Here is a 16,646-nt window from a genome sequence, read left to right on the forward strand (position 1 = left end):
CCCCACACCGCAACGTCACATTTAAATAAACTGCAAAAAAGTTATCGCACCCATCTTCAAACCCCAACTAAAACATTCATTCCCGTGTCATTTTATTCAAACGTTCAATGCTATTAAAGGCACTCGACTTCGCTATCTGGCACACCTTTCGCGTCAAATAATTCTCTTACAGGGGTCACGTGACCGCCGCCCAAATAATCGGGATACCTCCAAAATTGACCTGGCAAAATCGTAACGTACCAATTTAAAAAAAAAACACGACAATTCATACCAGACACCAGGGCCGGACCAAATGAGTTGTAAGGGGGGGGTTCCTCCTTTTTTTTGGGGGGGGGGGGGGGCAAATCAGCGAACGCGCCTGCAAAGCAGGCGCGCGAACTAGGGTTGTCCGGGGGCATGCTCCCCCGGAAAAGTTTTGAAAAACGGTTAAAATCTGTGCAATCTGGTGCATTCTGGGCCTTGTTTTGAGGGTTAAGAGCAGCATTGTTTTGGTGCTAAAACTAGTAAAAGTCAAAGCAAGGTACATGCTTTTTCCAGGGGTGGGGTTCCGGAACCCCTGGAACCCCCCCCCCCCCCCCCCCCCCCCCCTGGGTCCGGCCCTGGACACAGCTTGGCACTTTTTGCATACAGGGATAAAGTCAAATCAATCATCATCTATCCATAACAGGTTGTTTTATTGTGTTGTCTTGCGAGTTTCTTGTGTGATGCCATTACTACTGATGCAGGTGTCGATCGCATGGGCTGTCAAAAACGATGTGTTTTGGTGTCAATTTTGAAGGGCGCCATGACAAAAAGCGCTGTATTTCAGAAATGACCGTGTGGAGAGAGAGAGAGAGAGAGAGAGAGAGATTCAGATTCAGATTCAGATTCAAAACTTTAATACAAAGGGATAAAGGTTTTAGGCAATGCCTAATCTTCCAACCTGTCCCTTTTAGACATACATGACATTATACATTACAATTATATATTTATATAACATGTATTGAACAGCCAAACGAATAACTAATTAACTAAGAATTTGTAATCAGGTTAAAAGTAACAAAACACTAGTTATAATAACGTGGTTCATTGATTAATAAAATGATGATTAAGATGTTATATTAAGAGAGAGAGAGAGAGAGAGAGAGAGAGAGAGAGGGAGGGGGAGCGTCACACATCGTCACACACACACACACACACACACACACACACACACACACATACACACACACACACACACACACACACACACACACACACACACACACACACACACACACACACACACACACACACACCACTTCGAAATATCCAACAACAGAATATCAACAACACATTTTTTTCTCAGTGTTTAATACTGCCACATTCACAAAATCTTGATGGACACAAGAACCATCCTGCTCTGGTCGCATCTTTAAGAGACTCATCCGGAGGTGAGCTTGCGTGGCTATCATGACAGTTAATCAGTTGCGTATCATGAAAAGTAGAGCAATTGCGCTGTGCGATGTCACTCGTACAACTGCGTTTGCACGTGAAACACGCCTGACAGAACGTTGGACGGCGCCTTGGTCGTCTGGTTTGGCTGCTGTCCTCCCACATACAAACCCATGTCACCTGTACATAATTAAGAAACATTGTATACAGACTGAGAAAAAGAGAGATGGAAAAACAAAACAAGAAGAAGAAGAAGAAGAAGAAGAAGAAGAAGAAGAAGAAGAAGAAGAAGAAGAAGAACAACAACAACAACAACAACAACAACAACAACAACAACAACAACAACAACAACACCTTAAAATAAATCATTTGGTCCCTTCTCGAACTCTCAATGGTTACGTTTCAAACATGGTTATGTTCATTGGATACATTGTGTATAAAATGAAAGCCTACCTGCTGGAATTGTCCACTTGTTGTCCATCCAGAGAGCCATGGAGGATGCCTTCACAGCAAAACTGACCGTGGCATTGAGTCCTCCCGGTATCGTCACGCGGTCAAACCAGACCAGCTGCAATCTCGGTGCAGGTAGAGAGCTGTTCTTCCAGTCAATGTACACTTGTACCACCTGTAACATCAAACTATATACGTAACACCTGCACCACATAGTTACGTCACCTGCATCATGTGTTTCATACACACAACCTCTCCCTCTCTCTCTCCCCTCTCTCTCTCTCTCTCTCTCCCCTCTCTCTCTCTCCCCCCTCTCTCTCTCCCTCTCTCTCTCCCTCTCTCTCTCTCTCTCTCTCTCTCTCTCTCTCTCTCTTGCCCCCCCCTTACCTCATCAGCAGTCATATTGCCCCTGTTGGTGACCACCACAGAGCCATGAAGGTCAGTGCCGGCCTGCACAGAGGAGGGGAAGACCAGCGCGCTGTACTCGAAGGTCACGTAGGACAGACCGTAGCCAAACGGGTACAGAGGGGGCTCCCTCACGTAGCGGTACGTTCTGCCCTCCATGGAGTAGCTCGTCATGGGAGGAACCTGTCGGGGGAAAAAAGCCAGATAAGAAGTCCAGGGCTGGATTTAAGGGGGGGGGGGGGGGACCAGGGTTCCAGATGCTTTTCACATAGCAAACGGGGTGCCAAATCAGGCCCAAAATACCTCTTTCAAATGCTAAATTTCAACTGCATCGGGGGGGGGGGGGGGGTGCTAAATTTGAACAGCATCGCCCCCCCCCCCTACTTTTTCTTTTAGTGACAGGTTTCACTGTACTCTTTATGTGTATGGCTCCTAATCAATGAATTATCTAACTGCCTTGAAAATAATCGAAAGCGATATATTTTCGACACGAGAGCAAGTCAGTACAAACTCAACTGTTTTGTGTGTGTGTGTGGGGGGGGGGGGGGGGCTTAAAAGGGGGTTTCACCGTACCTGTGACGCTAGAGCAGGCCAGGTGAACGGCAGTCTGCCAGCAGGTACGGCATTTGTGACGTCACCCGCAACAAAGTGACGCAAAGCGATACCGGTGGCCTGGCCCGGCAGAAAGCACTGAACGATGGCCGACACTCTGACGTCATACTCAGCAAACGTCACGTTGACAGGCCCGCCGCTGAACAACATCAGTACAATGGGCGTGTTGTTGGCTGACAGAAGAAAGAAGTGTTTTTTTTAAGGGTATTAGCATTATTTGGACTTTGACAGTACTTGAATGTATACGACATTTTCTGTGAAGATGTACACACTTAATATAAGCATAGCTTGTTGTGTGGTCCCAAGGTTTTCGTTTGAATTACATGCCGCCCTATGTTATCTGGAAATTAAAATCATGCTTAAACCAAAGAAGAATGACCATATCAAGTATCGAGAGTGAATTTAAGGTTTTGGTCTTGTTGTCCTCTCTCGAAGAATGGTGTCATTTAACCTTCAAAACAGAACAATGAAGACGCCGAGTGATTATTCCTAAGGGTCAATCTCTTCGGCGGCCTGGAGGACCTACAGAGGACAGCTGCTTTCGTGCGGGCGATTGGCATCTCCATCTAGTGAACGACGAAGAAGAAGAAGAAGATTATTCGTATATTTTGTTAGAGTTAAAGGTATCAACGTTATTATCGACCCTCTTGGTTTAAACATAAGTTTATTTTAACAAAGGTTACAATCATGACATGTATACAAAGTTCACAGAAACAGCAACAAGCTAGAAGCTTATAGTGGTGTTCCTGCATGACAGTACAACATAAGGCGGTAACGGCTGAAAAATTTGTCTCAATAAACCAAATCTATTAATAACGTAATGAACGTTGCATAATGATGATAAAGAAAGACAGTAAAGGAAGAAAGGAGGGAAAGAAGATGAATAAAAGAAGAGGGATGGGTAGGAGATGTGCAGAAGTTAAAGTTGTTGTCTGGCTTGTAGAGCATTTATTCTGATTTACCCAAAGCGGCCTGAACGTTTAATGAACGAGTGTACGGTGGAAAAAATTTTCCTGTTCAAATCTGTGGAATACTGTCTGTCTCCGTTTAAAAGGTGGGGGAGGTGAATTATGTGATTGGGGAGGGTACAGTTTAAATGAAAAGCAAGCAAACATGAAAAGAAAATTGAATGAAAATTGCACATCAAAACAAAAATCAGTTTTAGAATACATATATAATATTTATGGTGTTAGCGAGTAAGAGATAGGGAGGGAGAGAGGGAGGGAGGGAGGGGGAAAGTGAGAGAGAGGGGGAGAGTGAGAGAGAGAGAGGGGGAGAAAGAGAGAGAGAGAGAGAGAGAGAGAGAGAGAGAGAGAGAGAGAGAGAGAGAGAGAGAGAGAGAGAGAGAGAGAGAGAGAGAGAGAGAGAGACGAGTAGACGTATCGATTTTGTTTTCACTTTACATGTTTATCTGTTCGAAACGGCCGGACTGTCCAATAAATTCCTGCACTGTTAAAAAGATTTTTTTGTTAATTTTTGTTTGCAAGGTGGGGTTTCCATGAAGTAGAATATCTGTGTGTATGAAGTTGTTGGTTAGTTTGTTGATTGTGTTGTTTCTTGCAGCTAAGTGTAAACGGCATTCTAGTAAGAAGTGTGTTGCAGTTTCTGTTCCATCACCACAGTCGCATACGCTATTTTGCGCAAGGTGCCGCTCAACTAAGTCTTTCTTTAGATCGCTGATATTAAGTCTCATTTTTGTGTGGATTATTTGTGTTTGTCGACTGCCACTGTAGAAGTAAACAGGAATTTGTGTGTCGTCTTTTGTTAAGTAATGTTTAAATTCCCCGAGGGAGTCGGTTAACTGTATTTGTTCAGGTAGTTGGTTCCAGAGTACTGTTGTCGAAGGGAAAAAGGATGTTTTGTACGTTTCTGTTCGATGTGGGGGTATACTTCGTTCTAAGGGGCGGCGTCTGTGGTAGGGGTTGTTGGCTGCTACGAGAGGTGGGAGTGCTGCTTGTAGGTATGGGGGGGTCTTGTCGTGAGTAATTTTATGGAACATTGTTAGTTTATGGCGGTTACGCCTTTCAGATAATGATTGGAGTCCAGATTCTCCGTAAAGCTTAAAGTGACTGGTTCCGCGGACAGCTCCGATGATTGTTCGTATTGCATCTAGGTTTAACTGTTCGAGTTCATCTGTTAAAGTTTTGCTACAATTGTCCCATATTATGTCGCAATAATCAAAGTGTGGTAGAATGAAGGATTTATACATAATTTCCAATGATTTTCGGCTCAGTCTATATTTGTATGTACGCAAGCAAGCTACGAGAGTTCTGCACTTTGCAACAAGAGATTTTATATGTTCATCCCATTTACAGTTGTTTTGTATTATTATTCCTAAGTGTTTGTGATTTTGGGAACTTTCAAGGATGGTATTGCCAAAGTTTAGATCTGCGATATCAGGGGTTCTTTGTGTACAAAAGTTCACCAATTCAGTTTTTGCATGGTTAAATGCTACCTTCCATGTTTCTGCCCAATTTACAATTTTTTCAAGATCTGAGTTTAAAATTTCGGCACGGATGTTGTGATTGGCTAAAGACAAGTACATGCTAGTGTCGTCAGCAAAAAGCTTAATCGTAGATTCTATATCACGTACAATGTCGTTTACATAAATTAGGAAGAGCAAGGGTCCAAGCACTGAACCTTGAGGAACTCCCGCTACTACTGGAAGATAAGTTGATTTACTGCCTTTTAATACAACTGCTTGCTTTCGATCTGTTAGGTAGTCTGTAAACCAGTTTAATAATGGCCCATTAATTCCAGCGGCTTCGAGTTTATGCAATAAGCCCCGGTGCCAAACTCTATCGAATGCTTTGGATATATCAAAGAAAATTGCTTGGGTAGTTATTCTATTATCGAGTGATTTGCATATGTCATTGTATATTGTAAGAAGCTGGTAAACAACCCTCTTACTAGCAATATTCTCAGAAGACTGTTGATTATGCCATTCCCCTACGCCGTGACAGAAAAAAAGAAACATTTGTTTTTCGTTTACTCGCTACCGTATTTCATTAAACGATTTATTTGAACAAAAGAAGATGATCTCCCACTGACATATGACTTTCTCCCTTTGATTTAACTTCAAGTTCAAGGTTGTATCTGAACAGAGAATAACTCTTATCAAAACAATTTTCTCTGAAGATTGTGTGTTTCATGCAGAACTACAGTTTCCACAGATTGTTCATCTTTCTTTCGTCATACACATACAACGTACACAAAATACGTAATAGGTATACCCGTATCCATGACGTCTAACAGCAGTTGTTTCTGGTAACCAGGCAACTCAAGGTCAGCCCTGTCATGACCTTCAGCCTCCACTGCTTGACCTTTTCAAATAAAAAGAAGATAACTCGAAGAATTGTTTTCAGTGATATTGATATCAATGAAATTACATGCATTAAAATAACAAGTAATGTATGAAACGATTTATTTGGTTTTGGTCTTATAAATGCACAGCTTAGCATAGTTGCATGTAACCCCAGGGGTTTTTGAAATAAATATTGACTTGACTTGACTTGGCTATCTCTCAGTTTCTTTCTGTCTCTGTCTATTTCTGTCTCTGTCTATTTCTCTCTCTGTCTATTTCTCTCTCTGTCTCTCTCTCGCTCGCTCTCTCTCTCTCTCTCTCTGTCTCTCTCTCTCTCTATCTCTCTCTCTGTGTCTCTCTCTCTCTCTCTCTCTCTCTCTCTCTGTCTCTCTCTATCTCTCTCTCTCTCACACACACACACACACACACGCACACACACACACAAACACACACACAAACATACATACACATGCAGTCACACATACACACACACTTACACACACACAACCAACTACAGACACACACACACACACACACACACACACACACACACACACACACACACACACACACACACACACACTCACCAGTTCCCAGCAGAACATAGATGAGTTCAGTTTCACTGACGACGCGTTTCACACCATCAGCGTCATAGCTCTTACACTGAGTGTCGACACACCCACTGCTAAACTTCACGTGCTGGGAGAGTCCACTCAGACCAGCCAGGGGGGAGGTCAGGTAGGCGGGAGATGTGTTAGCTGCATAATCGCCTTGTATTTGGTCTGTATTGTTGGCCATAGGTCCAACCACCTGTTTCCAAACACAATCGAAACAGTCTTACGTAGAACGCTGTGCTACACACACACACACACACACACACACACACACACACACACACACACACCCCTCCACCCCCCCCCCCCCACCTCATGCTGTGGGGTTTCTCCGTTTGTCTAGTATTAAGTGCTATGTCAGTGCGTGTACGAGCAAAAAGACAGTTACGCATTCGAAGGAATCTTACTACTGCGTTTGCAATTTTGTCATCAATTTTTATTGGCTACGTTTAAATGAGAAACTTCACTTCTTGATGTCAGTTGATAATTAAGCCCTTGTTTTCATCCACCAATGACCCATCAAGAGTCACCAGTCGTCTTGCAGGTAACACTTGAACGCCTTGACCCCAAACCAGCTGCCTAATACGCTAGAACATCTTGATTTGTTTGGTTTTCAAGTAATTAATTTCCTTTGGTCAACGCAAGAAAATGACCAGCACAGCGACTTTCCGCTCTTTACAACAACAAACCCCGCATCAGTGCGGATTTAGTGCCGTAACACTTAACATAATCAATTCAAAGGGAGAAAAGCATTAAAATAGGGGTTATCTTGAACTTTAGTGTGTTAAATTCATAGCTCATAATTCAGAGGTATTCAGTAAGTCTTCAAATTTGTAGAACCTGCACTTGTAATCATAACAAGTCATTTTAGATCCCTTTGAAGTTACGGAATGAACTCCGATGAACTGTACGAATGCATTTCGTTTACATGCGTCAAAGAAGGAATTATCCGTATGAGCGGACAAGGGAGACAACCCTTTCGTGTAAATGATGTCCCTTGGTTGACGACGTACGCCATTTTCGGTGCATTTTCGTTGATTGAACAACCAAATTAATTAATTATGCTTAAAGTTTGGAGCTCAATCCGTCATGTAATTTCACGACAAATGATCTTTGGCTTGCTTACATGGACTCGTATCAAAAATTAGTAAAGAATGTCACTGGATTCTGAGCTATGAATTTAACACACTAAATTTCAAGATTACCAAAATAGGCCTACTCACAGAGATAGTGTCATAACGTCCGCCATTGGCAAACGGCAAGATACCGTTATTTTTCAGCAAAACGAAAGTCTTTAACGCGGCTTCCACAGCTAGTGCCTGGTGTTCTGTGCTTTCCACTACGTCCGTGACGTCATATTGGCGGTAAGGGTTCATTTCCGGTGGGTCAAACTCTCCCAGGCGCATGCGCGTGTAGAAGATGGGCCTGACAAGATCACGTAGTGTGCTCTCTTTTATTTTGCCTTGCTTGACAGCATCCTCTGAAACGAAATAATGATAGTATTGTTCTTATAATACCGGAGAAACTCTAAAACCACAATTGTGACCCTCCACCACGAAATGAGTCGCATGTCACCTTTGCATGATTTTCATATTTTTACATTTTCCTAAAGAGTTTTTTTATGCTCTATCCAGTGGTGAAAACCGTTTTTAGAAAAGAGCAAAAACTGTTTGAATTATAAGCCTGTGACTAAGGTGACCCTCACACTGTTACCAGACACTCCCCGGACTTATATTAAGCCTAGCGCAGAACCGCGCGAGGTGACATGCGACTCATTTCGTGGTGGAGGGTCACAATTACACTTCAAATTGGCATTACTGTTACATAATTATCACATAATTGAGATTTGTAATTATCAAATACAACTGTCAACTTTCTTCCAGAAAGCGTCTGATGTTCTGAGGAGCTGATGAAATTTGAGACAAAAAACACCTTTTGTAGGCCTTCGTTATTTCCAAAATTCAACCTTTACGCAAAATCAGACAATTGTTATTGGAAAAGGTAAATTAGAAATAGACCTCCGTTGACAGGACACCTACGGAAAATGTAGACATGTGTAATAGCTCTCAGCGTAGTTACAACTGTACTTGTATTGTAAAGATCCTTATTAACAGTTAATTACAGTCACCTCTCAATACAAGACAAAGTTCTGCCTTTTGGCCTGTAAAGAGGAAGCTTGGACAATGGGGAGTGTCTCCTTTCAAATCATGCAGGTAGAGTAGATCACCACCCCCCCCTTTAAGACCCCCAATTTAAGACTCCCCCCCCCCCCCCCCCCCCCCATAGGTCCAACCACCTGTTTCCAAACACAATCGAGACAGTCTTACGTAGAACGCTGTGCTATACACACACACACACACACACACACACACACACACACACACACACACCCCTCCACCCCCCCCCCACCTCATGCTGTGGGGTTTCTCCGTTTGTCTAGTATACAGTTTTGGTGCTATGTCAGTGCGTGTACGAGCAAAAAGACCGTAACGCATTCGAAGGAATCTTACTACTGCGTTTGCCATTTTGTCATCAATTTATATTGGCTACGTTTAAATGAGAAACTTCACTTCTTGATGTCAGTTGATAATTAAGTCCTTGTTTCTTGTCGTCTTGCAGGTAACACTTGAATGCCTTGACCCCAAACCAGCTGCCTACTATGCTAGATCTAACTTTTACAGACTGCCTGTTTATAACCTCTGTAGGACTGGGTGGCCGAGTGGTAACGCACTTGCGCTCGGAAGCGAGAGGTTGCGAGTTCGACCCTGGGTCAGGGCGTTAGCAATTTTCTCCCCCCTTTCCTAACCTAGGTGGTGGGTTCAAGTGCTAGTCTTTCGGATGAGACGAAAAACCGAGGTCCCTTCGTGTACACTACATTGGGGTGTGCACGTTAAAGATCCCACGATTGACAAAAGGGTCTTTCCTGGCAAAATTGTATAGGCATTGATAAAAATGTCCACTAAAATACCCGTGTGACTTGGAATAATAGGCCGTGAAAAGTAGGATATGCGCCGAAATGGCTGCGATCTGCTGGCCGATGTGAATGCGTGATGTTTTGTGTAAATAAATTCCATCTCACACGGCATAAATAAATCCCTGCGCCTTGAATATGTGCGCGATATAAATTGCATAAAATAAATAAAATTAAAAAAAATAAAAATAATAAATCCCTGCGCTTAGAACTGTACCCACGGAATACGCGCGATATAAGCCTCATATTGATTGATTGATTGATAAATGTACCTTTTTAAGACCTCAATGTCTTAGATTGGCTAAGGTCTTAAAAGGGGGGCTCCACTTTATCACATTGCACAAGCTACACACCAATGTACAAGTAAAACGGCTTTTGGCTGTAGCTGGACAGCTCCACGTTACAGCCAGCGTTGACAGCTGCAGCGACCACGTCGACGGTGTCGTTGATGAAGTGGAAGGTCTCCTTGACGTTTTCCACGGCGGAGTCATCTGACAAGACGAACCCCTTAAAGCCCCACTCTCCTCGCAGCAAGTCTGTCAGCAGCCATTTGTTCACCACGACTGGCACGCCATTGATTCTGTGCACGAAGGAGATAGATTTGAGAGAAATTCAAGTGTTACGCCCTCACGGCAAAGCCATTAGGGGCATGTCCCCGGGTTTTACCCCGACTATAGATGAGATACACACGTGTATGCGTGTTAAGGTGGTATCAGCCATCTAGAATGACCGAGGTGCCACTGAGCTGACACGGGGGTGGGACCTGGATACCGTCTCTTGAGTCTGCACGTAAAGTTCACTCGTGACCCTCCGGCCCGGATTCGAACCCGCGACCCTAGGATCATCAGTGTCCAGTGCTCTACCACCTGAGCTACCCGGGCCCCCCTTCAAAGATAGATTTTTATGAGCTTCCTTTTAAAAATATACGACAGCGATTGACCTTCAAAATCGACTTCGCTGTTTGTTTGCTAATATTGTGTCTGTGATATTTTCAGAGTATTTTGAAACAAGTGTGACAAAATTAGATAAATCTACCGGACTTGCTGTATGATACAGACTGTTCAATATGATGACATGCCAAGAATCACATAAACGAGGGTTAGGTAATTCAATGGCGTAAAGTAATAGCGAAATTGGTGTGTTTTTTTGGGGGGTCAATCAGTGACCGACGTCTTTAAATGCGTTGGCTTGTGTGTGTGTGTTTGTTGAAGGTGAGGGATAGGGCCTAGGGGGAGGGGGATTGAAGTTGTGGATAAGGGGCGGATGGAAGTTGAGGATGTGGGGAGGTGATGATGGGGGTGCGTGTAAGCATGTGTGTGTGTGTGTGTGTATGTATAAAAACGGAAGAGAAAGTCCATGAGAGTGGGAAATCCAGAGAAGAAAGGATGACGCTATCGCTGAGAAGAAAGGATGACGCTATCACTGAGAAGAAAGAATGACGCTATCACTGAGAAGAAAGGATGACGCTATCGCTGAGAAGAAAGGATAACGCTATCACTGAGAAGAAAGAATGACGCTATCACTGAGAAGAAAGGATGACGCTATCACTGAGAAGAAAGGATGACGCTATCACTGAGAAGAAAGGATGACGCTATCACTGAGAAGAAAGGATGACGCTATCACTGAGAAGAAAGAATGACGCTATCACTGAGAAGAAATGATGACGCTATCACTAAGAAGAAAGAATGACGCTATCACTGAGAAGAAAGGATGACGCTATCACTGAGAAGAAAGAATGACGCTATCACTGAGAAGAAAGAATGATGCTATCACTGAGAAGAAAGAATGACGCTATCACTGAGAAGAAAGAATGACGCTATCACTGAGAAGAAAGGATTACGCTATCACTGAGAAGAAAGGATGACGCTATCACTGAGAAGAAAGGATGACGCTATCACTGACGCATTGTAAGAAGATTCCACAGCGTACGCTCCGGCGTCCACACATGCGCGAAAAGCGGGAAGAAACGTCATTCGCAGGTCTACGTCTGATATCTGAAACAAAACAAAATTATGGAAAAAATGTCTTTTAGCAGACAAGTCAACTTTAGCAGTCACGTAAATGCTTACAGTCAAGCTTTTATCAAGTTGACTTTTGTCTTCCCTCTTATTTTTAAGAATTGTGATAAATCAGAACCGTACTTGTTTTACATTTCATGCAGAGGCGCTTTCACGCTAAAATAAAAAGGGCTGTTTTCTCCTTTAGAAGCCGACTTCGGGCTCTGTTTTTTGCATCACTGTACACACTAACCTCTGCATTGAACGACATTCTCGAAACAGGGATATTTTCGGGACCGGAATAAGCGGCGAGGTGTGCGCACGCAGCAACGCCCCGGATGTACCTGGGGTGATCTCCCTGTAAAGCTCTCACGAAGGCTGCGCCGAACACACCCACCATGTAAGGGTCTTCTCCGTGCGTCTCCTGCAAACCACACACAGATCCGGTTTCAAGGCTTCAGAATGGACGAATTCAGAAAATAACTCGTGAAGCAGACCAATGACGAGTAATATCCGCCATAACCCTATTTGTTCGTAAGCACAATACACGAATTTAGAAAATAACTCGTGAAGCAGACCAATGACGAGTAATATCAGCCATAACCCTATTTGTTCGTAAGCACAATAGACGAATTTAGAAAATAACTCGTGAAGCAGACCAATGACGAGTAATATCAGCCATAACCCTATTTGTTCGTAAGCACATTAGACGAATTTAGAAAATAACTCGTGAAGCAGACCAATGACGAGTAATATCAGCCATAACCCTATTTGTTCGTAAGCAAAATAGACGAATTCAGAAAATAACTCGTGAAGCAGACCAATGACGAGTAATATCCGCCATAACCCTATTTGTTCGTAAGCACAATAGACTAATTCCGAATATAACTCGTGAAACAGACCAATGACGAGTAATATCAGCCATAACCCTATTTGTTCGTAAACACAACAGACGAATTCAGAAAATAACTCGTGAAGCAGACCAATGACGAGTAATATCAGCCATAACCCTATTTGTTCGTAAACACAATAGACGAATTCAGAAAATAACTCGTGAAACAGACCAATGACGAGTAATATCAGCCATAACCCTATTTGTTCGTAAGCTCAATAGACGAATTCAGAACATAACTCGTGAAGCAGACCAATGACGAGTAATATCAGCCATAACCCTATTTGTTCGTAAGCTCAATAGACGAATTCAGAAAATAACTCGTGAAGCAGACCAATGACGAGTAATATCAGCCATAACCCTATTTGTTCGTAAGCACAATAGACTAATTCAGAACATAACTCGTGAAGCAGACCAATGACGAGTAATATCAGCCATAACCCTATTTGTTCATAAGCACAATAGACGAATTCAGAAAATAACTCGTGAAGCAGACCAATGACGAGTAATATCCGCCATAACCCTATTTGTTCGTAAGCACTATAGACGAATTCAGAAAATAACTCGTGAAGCAGACCAATGACGAGTAATATCCGCCATAACCCTATTTGTTCGTTAGCACAATAGACGAATTCAGAAAATAACTCGTGAAGCAGACCAATGACGAGTAATATCAGCCATAACCCTATTTGTTCGTAAGCACAATAGACGAATTCAGAAAATAACTCCGTCGGGTTTGTATGGGTTGTGAAAGAGTGAATACCCTTGCTTTTTACTCGGACAAACATTGGAGGGGCCAATCAGTAGTGAGGGGTGTGTCGGAAACACGGGGACAGGAGCACGTGTGGAGTTATTTGTCAGAGTAGAAGCAAGGGCATTCACTCTTTCACAACCCAGCATACAAACCCGACGGAGTTATTTCAGAAAATGGCCATCTATTGGGAATCTTTCGACCCACTTTTTCTTTTAATGTCATTTCAGAAGCAACCTAAGTCAACCCAAACACAGACATATGTAAGACAATAACCAACATTAAAGATGCAAGATTTTGTCCATTGTAGAAAACCACATACAATTGATAAATTTATAAAACGCCAATGAAGAAGGACGCTCAGCTGTAGAGAGAAAGAAAGAAAGAAGAGAAAAGGAAGGAAAAAAAAATTTAAAAAAAAAAAAAAAAGAGAAAAAAAAGAGGAAAAAAAAAATTAGGGTTTCATTCTTTTCATTTATTTTTCAGCTTGAAGCGGACTGCATGCAACTGAGGCAAAAAAAAAAAAAAAAAAAAAAAAAAAAAAGAAGCAAGACGTGTAGGAGTGACACGCTCGGAGAATATAGACATAGAAAACTTTATCATCTCAAGACGAGAAACTCGGGTGTGGTGTATCACAGCATTGCAACGTACAACATGACACGTAAAGCATAAAACAGAAATATTCCTTTCATTCACACCATTATTAAAACCGTATGGAGGCACAAATAGTCAACTCATAATAATAATTAAGATTAGGATTATAATGTCAAACAACTCTCTCGCTCTCTCTCTCTCTCTCTCTCTCTCTCTCTCTCTCTCTCTCTCTCTCTCCCACTCTCTCTCACTCTCTCTCTCTCCCTCTCTCTCTCTCTCTCTCTCGCTCTCTCTCTCTCTCTCTCTCTCTCTCTCTCTCTCTCTCTCTCTCTCTCTCTCTCTCTGTCTCTCTCTCTCTCTCTCTCTCTCTTACTTCCTCCAATTCCTCGTATAGATCTTTCTAAATCCAGCTTAGCTTTTTCAGGATCATCTCTATGGAATTCTTTGCCAATAGAAATCAAACGATCCGCATCCTTAAAGGCCTTTAAAAGGCAGTTGCACACACATTAATTTTGATCACACTATAAACTCCCCCTGATGTTTATTTTCCATTGTGTACTCGGACAATGTATGCAATGCTCTTAAGTGTTTGTTTGTTTTTTAAATATTGTATATGTAGTTAATCTGAATGTGTAATCCCTCGTCCCCCTCCCCTTCTTCTTGAAACTTTAGCTGCCTGTATATGGCCCTGTTCGGCAATACATTGCTGTACTTTTTTTAAGAAATTTAAAAAAACATTTACGTTTGTTTGTGTCTGGTTTTGTTTTATATGACTTTGTGAGTCCAATATTTTTTATGTTTATACTCGACCATTATTTTGATGTCCTATTAGTTTAATACTTTGATGAGGTATGTGCGCAGTCTTTGCTTTTGTTTACAATTATTCTCTGTATATGTTCCAAGGACAGGTTGGAAGATTAGGCTAAGCCTAAAACCATAATCCTTATGTAATAAAGTTCTGAGTTCTGAGTTCTCTCTCTCTCTCTCTCTCTCTCTCTCTCTCTCTCTCTCTCTCTCTCTCTCTCTCTCTCTCTCTCTCTCTCTCTCTCTCTCTCTCTCTCTCTCTCTCTCTCTCTCTCTCTCTCTCTCTCTCTTCCTCTCCCTCAACGTCATAGTGTCGGTATTGCATAATACAATGTATGTCTTTGCTTATATTTGGTTATGTTCAGCAGTTCCCGTTCACGGTTAACGCATCAGCCTGTCGATAATCAATGTTCGATCCTTTCGCGTACGAAGCCGCATCAACATGGGTTCCATTACTAAGTCGAACGGATATTACAATATTCAGCTTCCTCTTTCGCCAAGACGGGCTACGACAAAGGGCGTCGTGTTTCGTTACCTTGACAGTAGTATCTATCAAACATGCGACTGACGAGTTAGGAGGGGAAAAAAATATCACGGTCACGTGATACTTAAAACAGAAATCTTTAATCCGAAAAGTGCGCAAAGTAGCCAAGTGAAGGGCCTGTAATGGTATATAAAATTTGAGTAAAATGACACTGGAATGAATGCTTTAGTTGCGGTACGAAAATGGGTTCAATCATTTTTTGCCAAGTTTATGTAGATCTATACCTATGCCACCAGCTATAAGACTCACCTGGTTTCTTCCCCACCTGGGGTCCCTGAAGAGATCTAGGACAGGTGAGATACAGACCAGCCCCGTGTGGTAGCCGTAGTTGTTTTGCTTGGTGTAGTTATTGTTCTTCGCTCGCGTTTCTATGGCAGCCGCCTCAGACACGCGAAATATAAGATCGGTGCTGTTGCCAAAAAAAAAATGTTTTAAATAATAACACCGTCTAAGTGATTTATGTTTGTTTTTGTAATTATGTTACGCTTTGGCGAATAATTCTAACTAAATGATCATGTTGAGAGATGAATTTCCTCCACAACGTTTTTACCTGGTTGATAAATATGCATTTTTACGAATTTTGTAGCATGTCGAAGTGACACGTTCGTCTGCAATCACGACTCGCTTGACCCCAACCCTGTATAACACAGTTTATGAAAAAACAAAAAACCGATTAAACAGTATCACTATTCGTACAGCCAGTAAAATATCCTCCAAGAATCTGTCTTCCTTTTTGATGTACCTTATCTGGTTCATATTTTACGACAATTTGAAAATGACGAAAAATCACTTGCAACTGTGAGCGAATGAGTTGCGTTTCTTTCGCCGGGTACTGTACAAGAAACAGACAAAAATGGATAGCGCCGTACTGAATGGCAACTCGCTTTTTCCATTGATAAAGTAACCCGAATTTCAATGGAGTCTTTTTGGAGAACTTTACTATACCTGATTCTTATCCTTATCCATCCGTCTCACCTGAACGACGCTGCAAGCCCGATATCCTGAGGAAAGTTGGTCGCATTCCCAGACGGCGCTCTCTCTGCACCGCGGTCGCATTCAGACGAAAACTGAAATGGTTTGATTCCCAAACGGAGTATGGCGCTGCTGGGATTGCTTCCGGTGCGCGAAGACCCGTCCCTTCCCATGACGCCTTGCATCTCGCTCACAGTGAGGCGTGACACGATGTCTTCAACACGTTGTTCCCACGACAGGGACATGTTCCTGTTCGACAGTCATCATCATCGTCGTCGTCAACGTCGTCATCATCGTCATCGTCATCATCATCATCGTCGTCG

General features: G+C 42.5%; 1 protein-coding gene across 1 annotated transcript in view; it reads right to left on the minus strand.

Annotated features, from left to right (window-relative positions):
- Positions 1-1,326: 1,326 nt before the first annotated feature.
- Positions 1,327-16,646, minus strand: part of LOC138977486 (uncharacterized) — a 16,892-nt gene continuing 1,572 nt past the window's right edge. The window contains exons 2-13 of the mRNA XM_070350343.1: positions 16,327-16,572; positions 15,601-15,760; positions 12,020-12,190; positions 11,672-11,763; positions 10,123-10,349; positions 8,022-8,278; positions 6,772-6,994; positions 6,114-6,203; positions 2,842-3,053; positions 2,251-2,451; positions 1,867-2,038; positions 1,327-1,593 (exon numbers count right to left, since the gene is read on the minus strand). Coding sequence (XP_070206444.1) covers positions 1,487-1,593; positions 1,867-2,038; positions 2,251-2,451; positions 2,842-3,053; positions 6,114-6,203; positions 6,772-6,994; positions 8,022-8,278; positions 10,123-10,349; positions 11,672-11,763; positions 12,020-12,190; positions 15,601-15,760; positions 16,327-16,572 — 2,158 coding nt within the window. The 3' untranslated portion in view covers positions 1,327-1,486. The remainder of the gene's footprint in view (positions 1,594-1,866; positions 2,039-2,250; positions 2,452-2,841; positions 3,054-6,113; positions 6,204-6,771; positions 6,995-8,021; positions 8,279-10,122; positions 10,350-11,671; positions 11,764-12,019; positions 12,191-15,600; positions 15,761-16,326; positions 16,573-16,646) is intronic.

Source organism: Littorina saxatilis, linkage group LG9 (genome assembly GCF_037325665.1).
Source record: "Littorina saxatilis isolate snail1 linkage group LG9, US_GU_Lsax_2.0, whole genome shotgun sequence".
NCBI lineage: Eukaryota > Metazoa > Mollusca > Gastropoda > Littorinimorpha > Littorinidae > Littorina > Littorina saxatilis.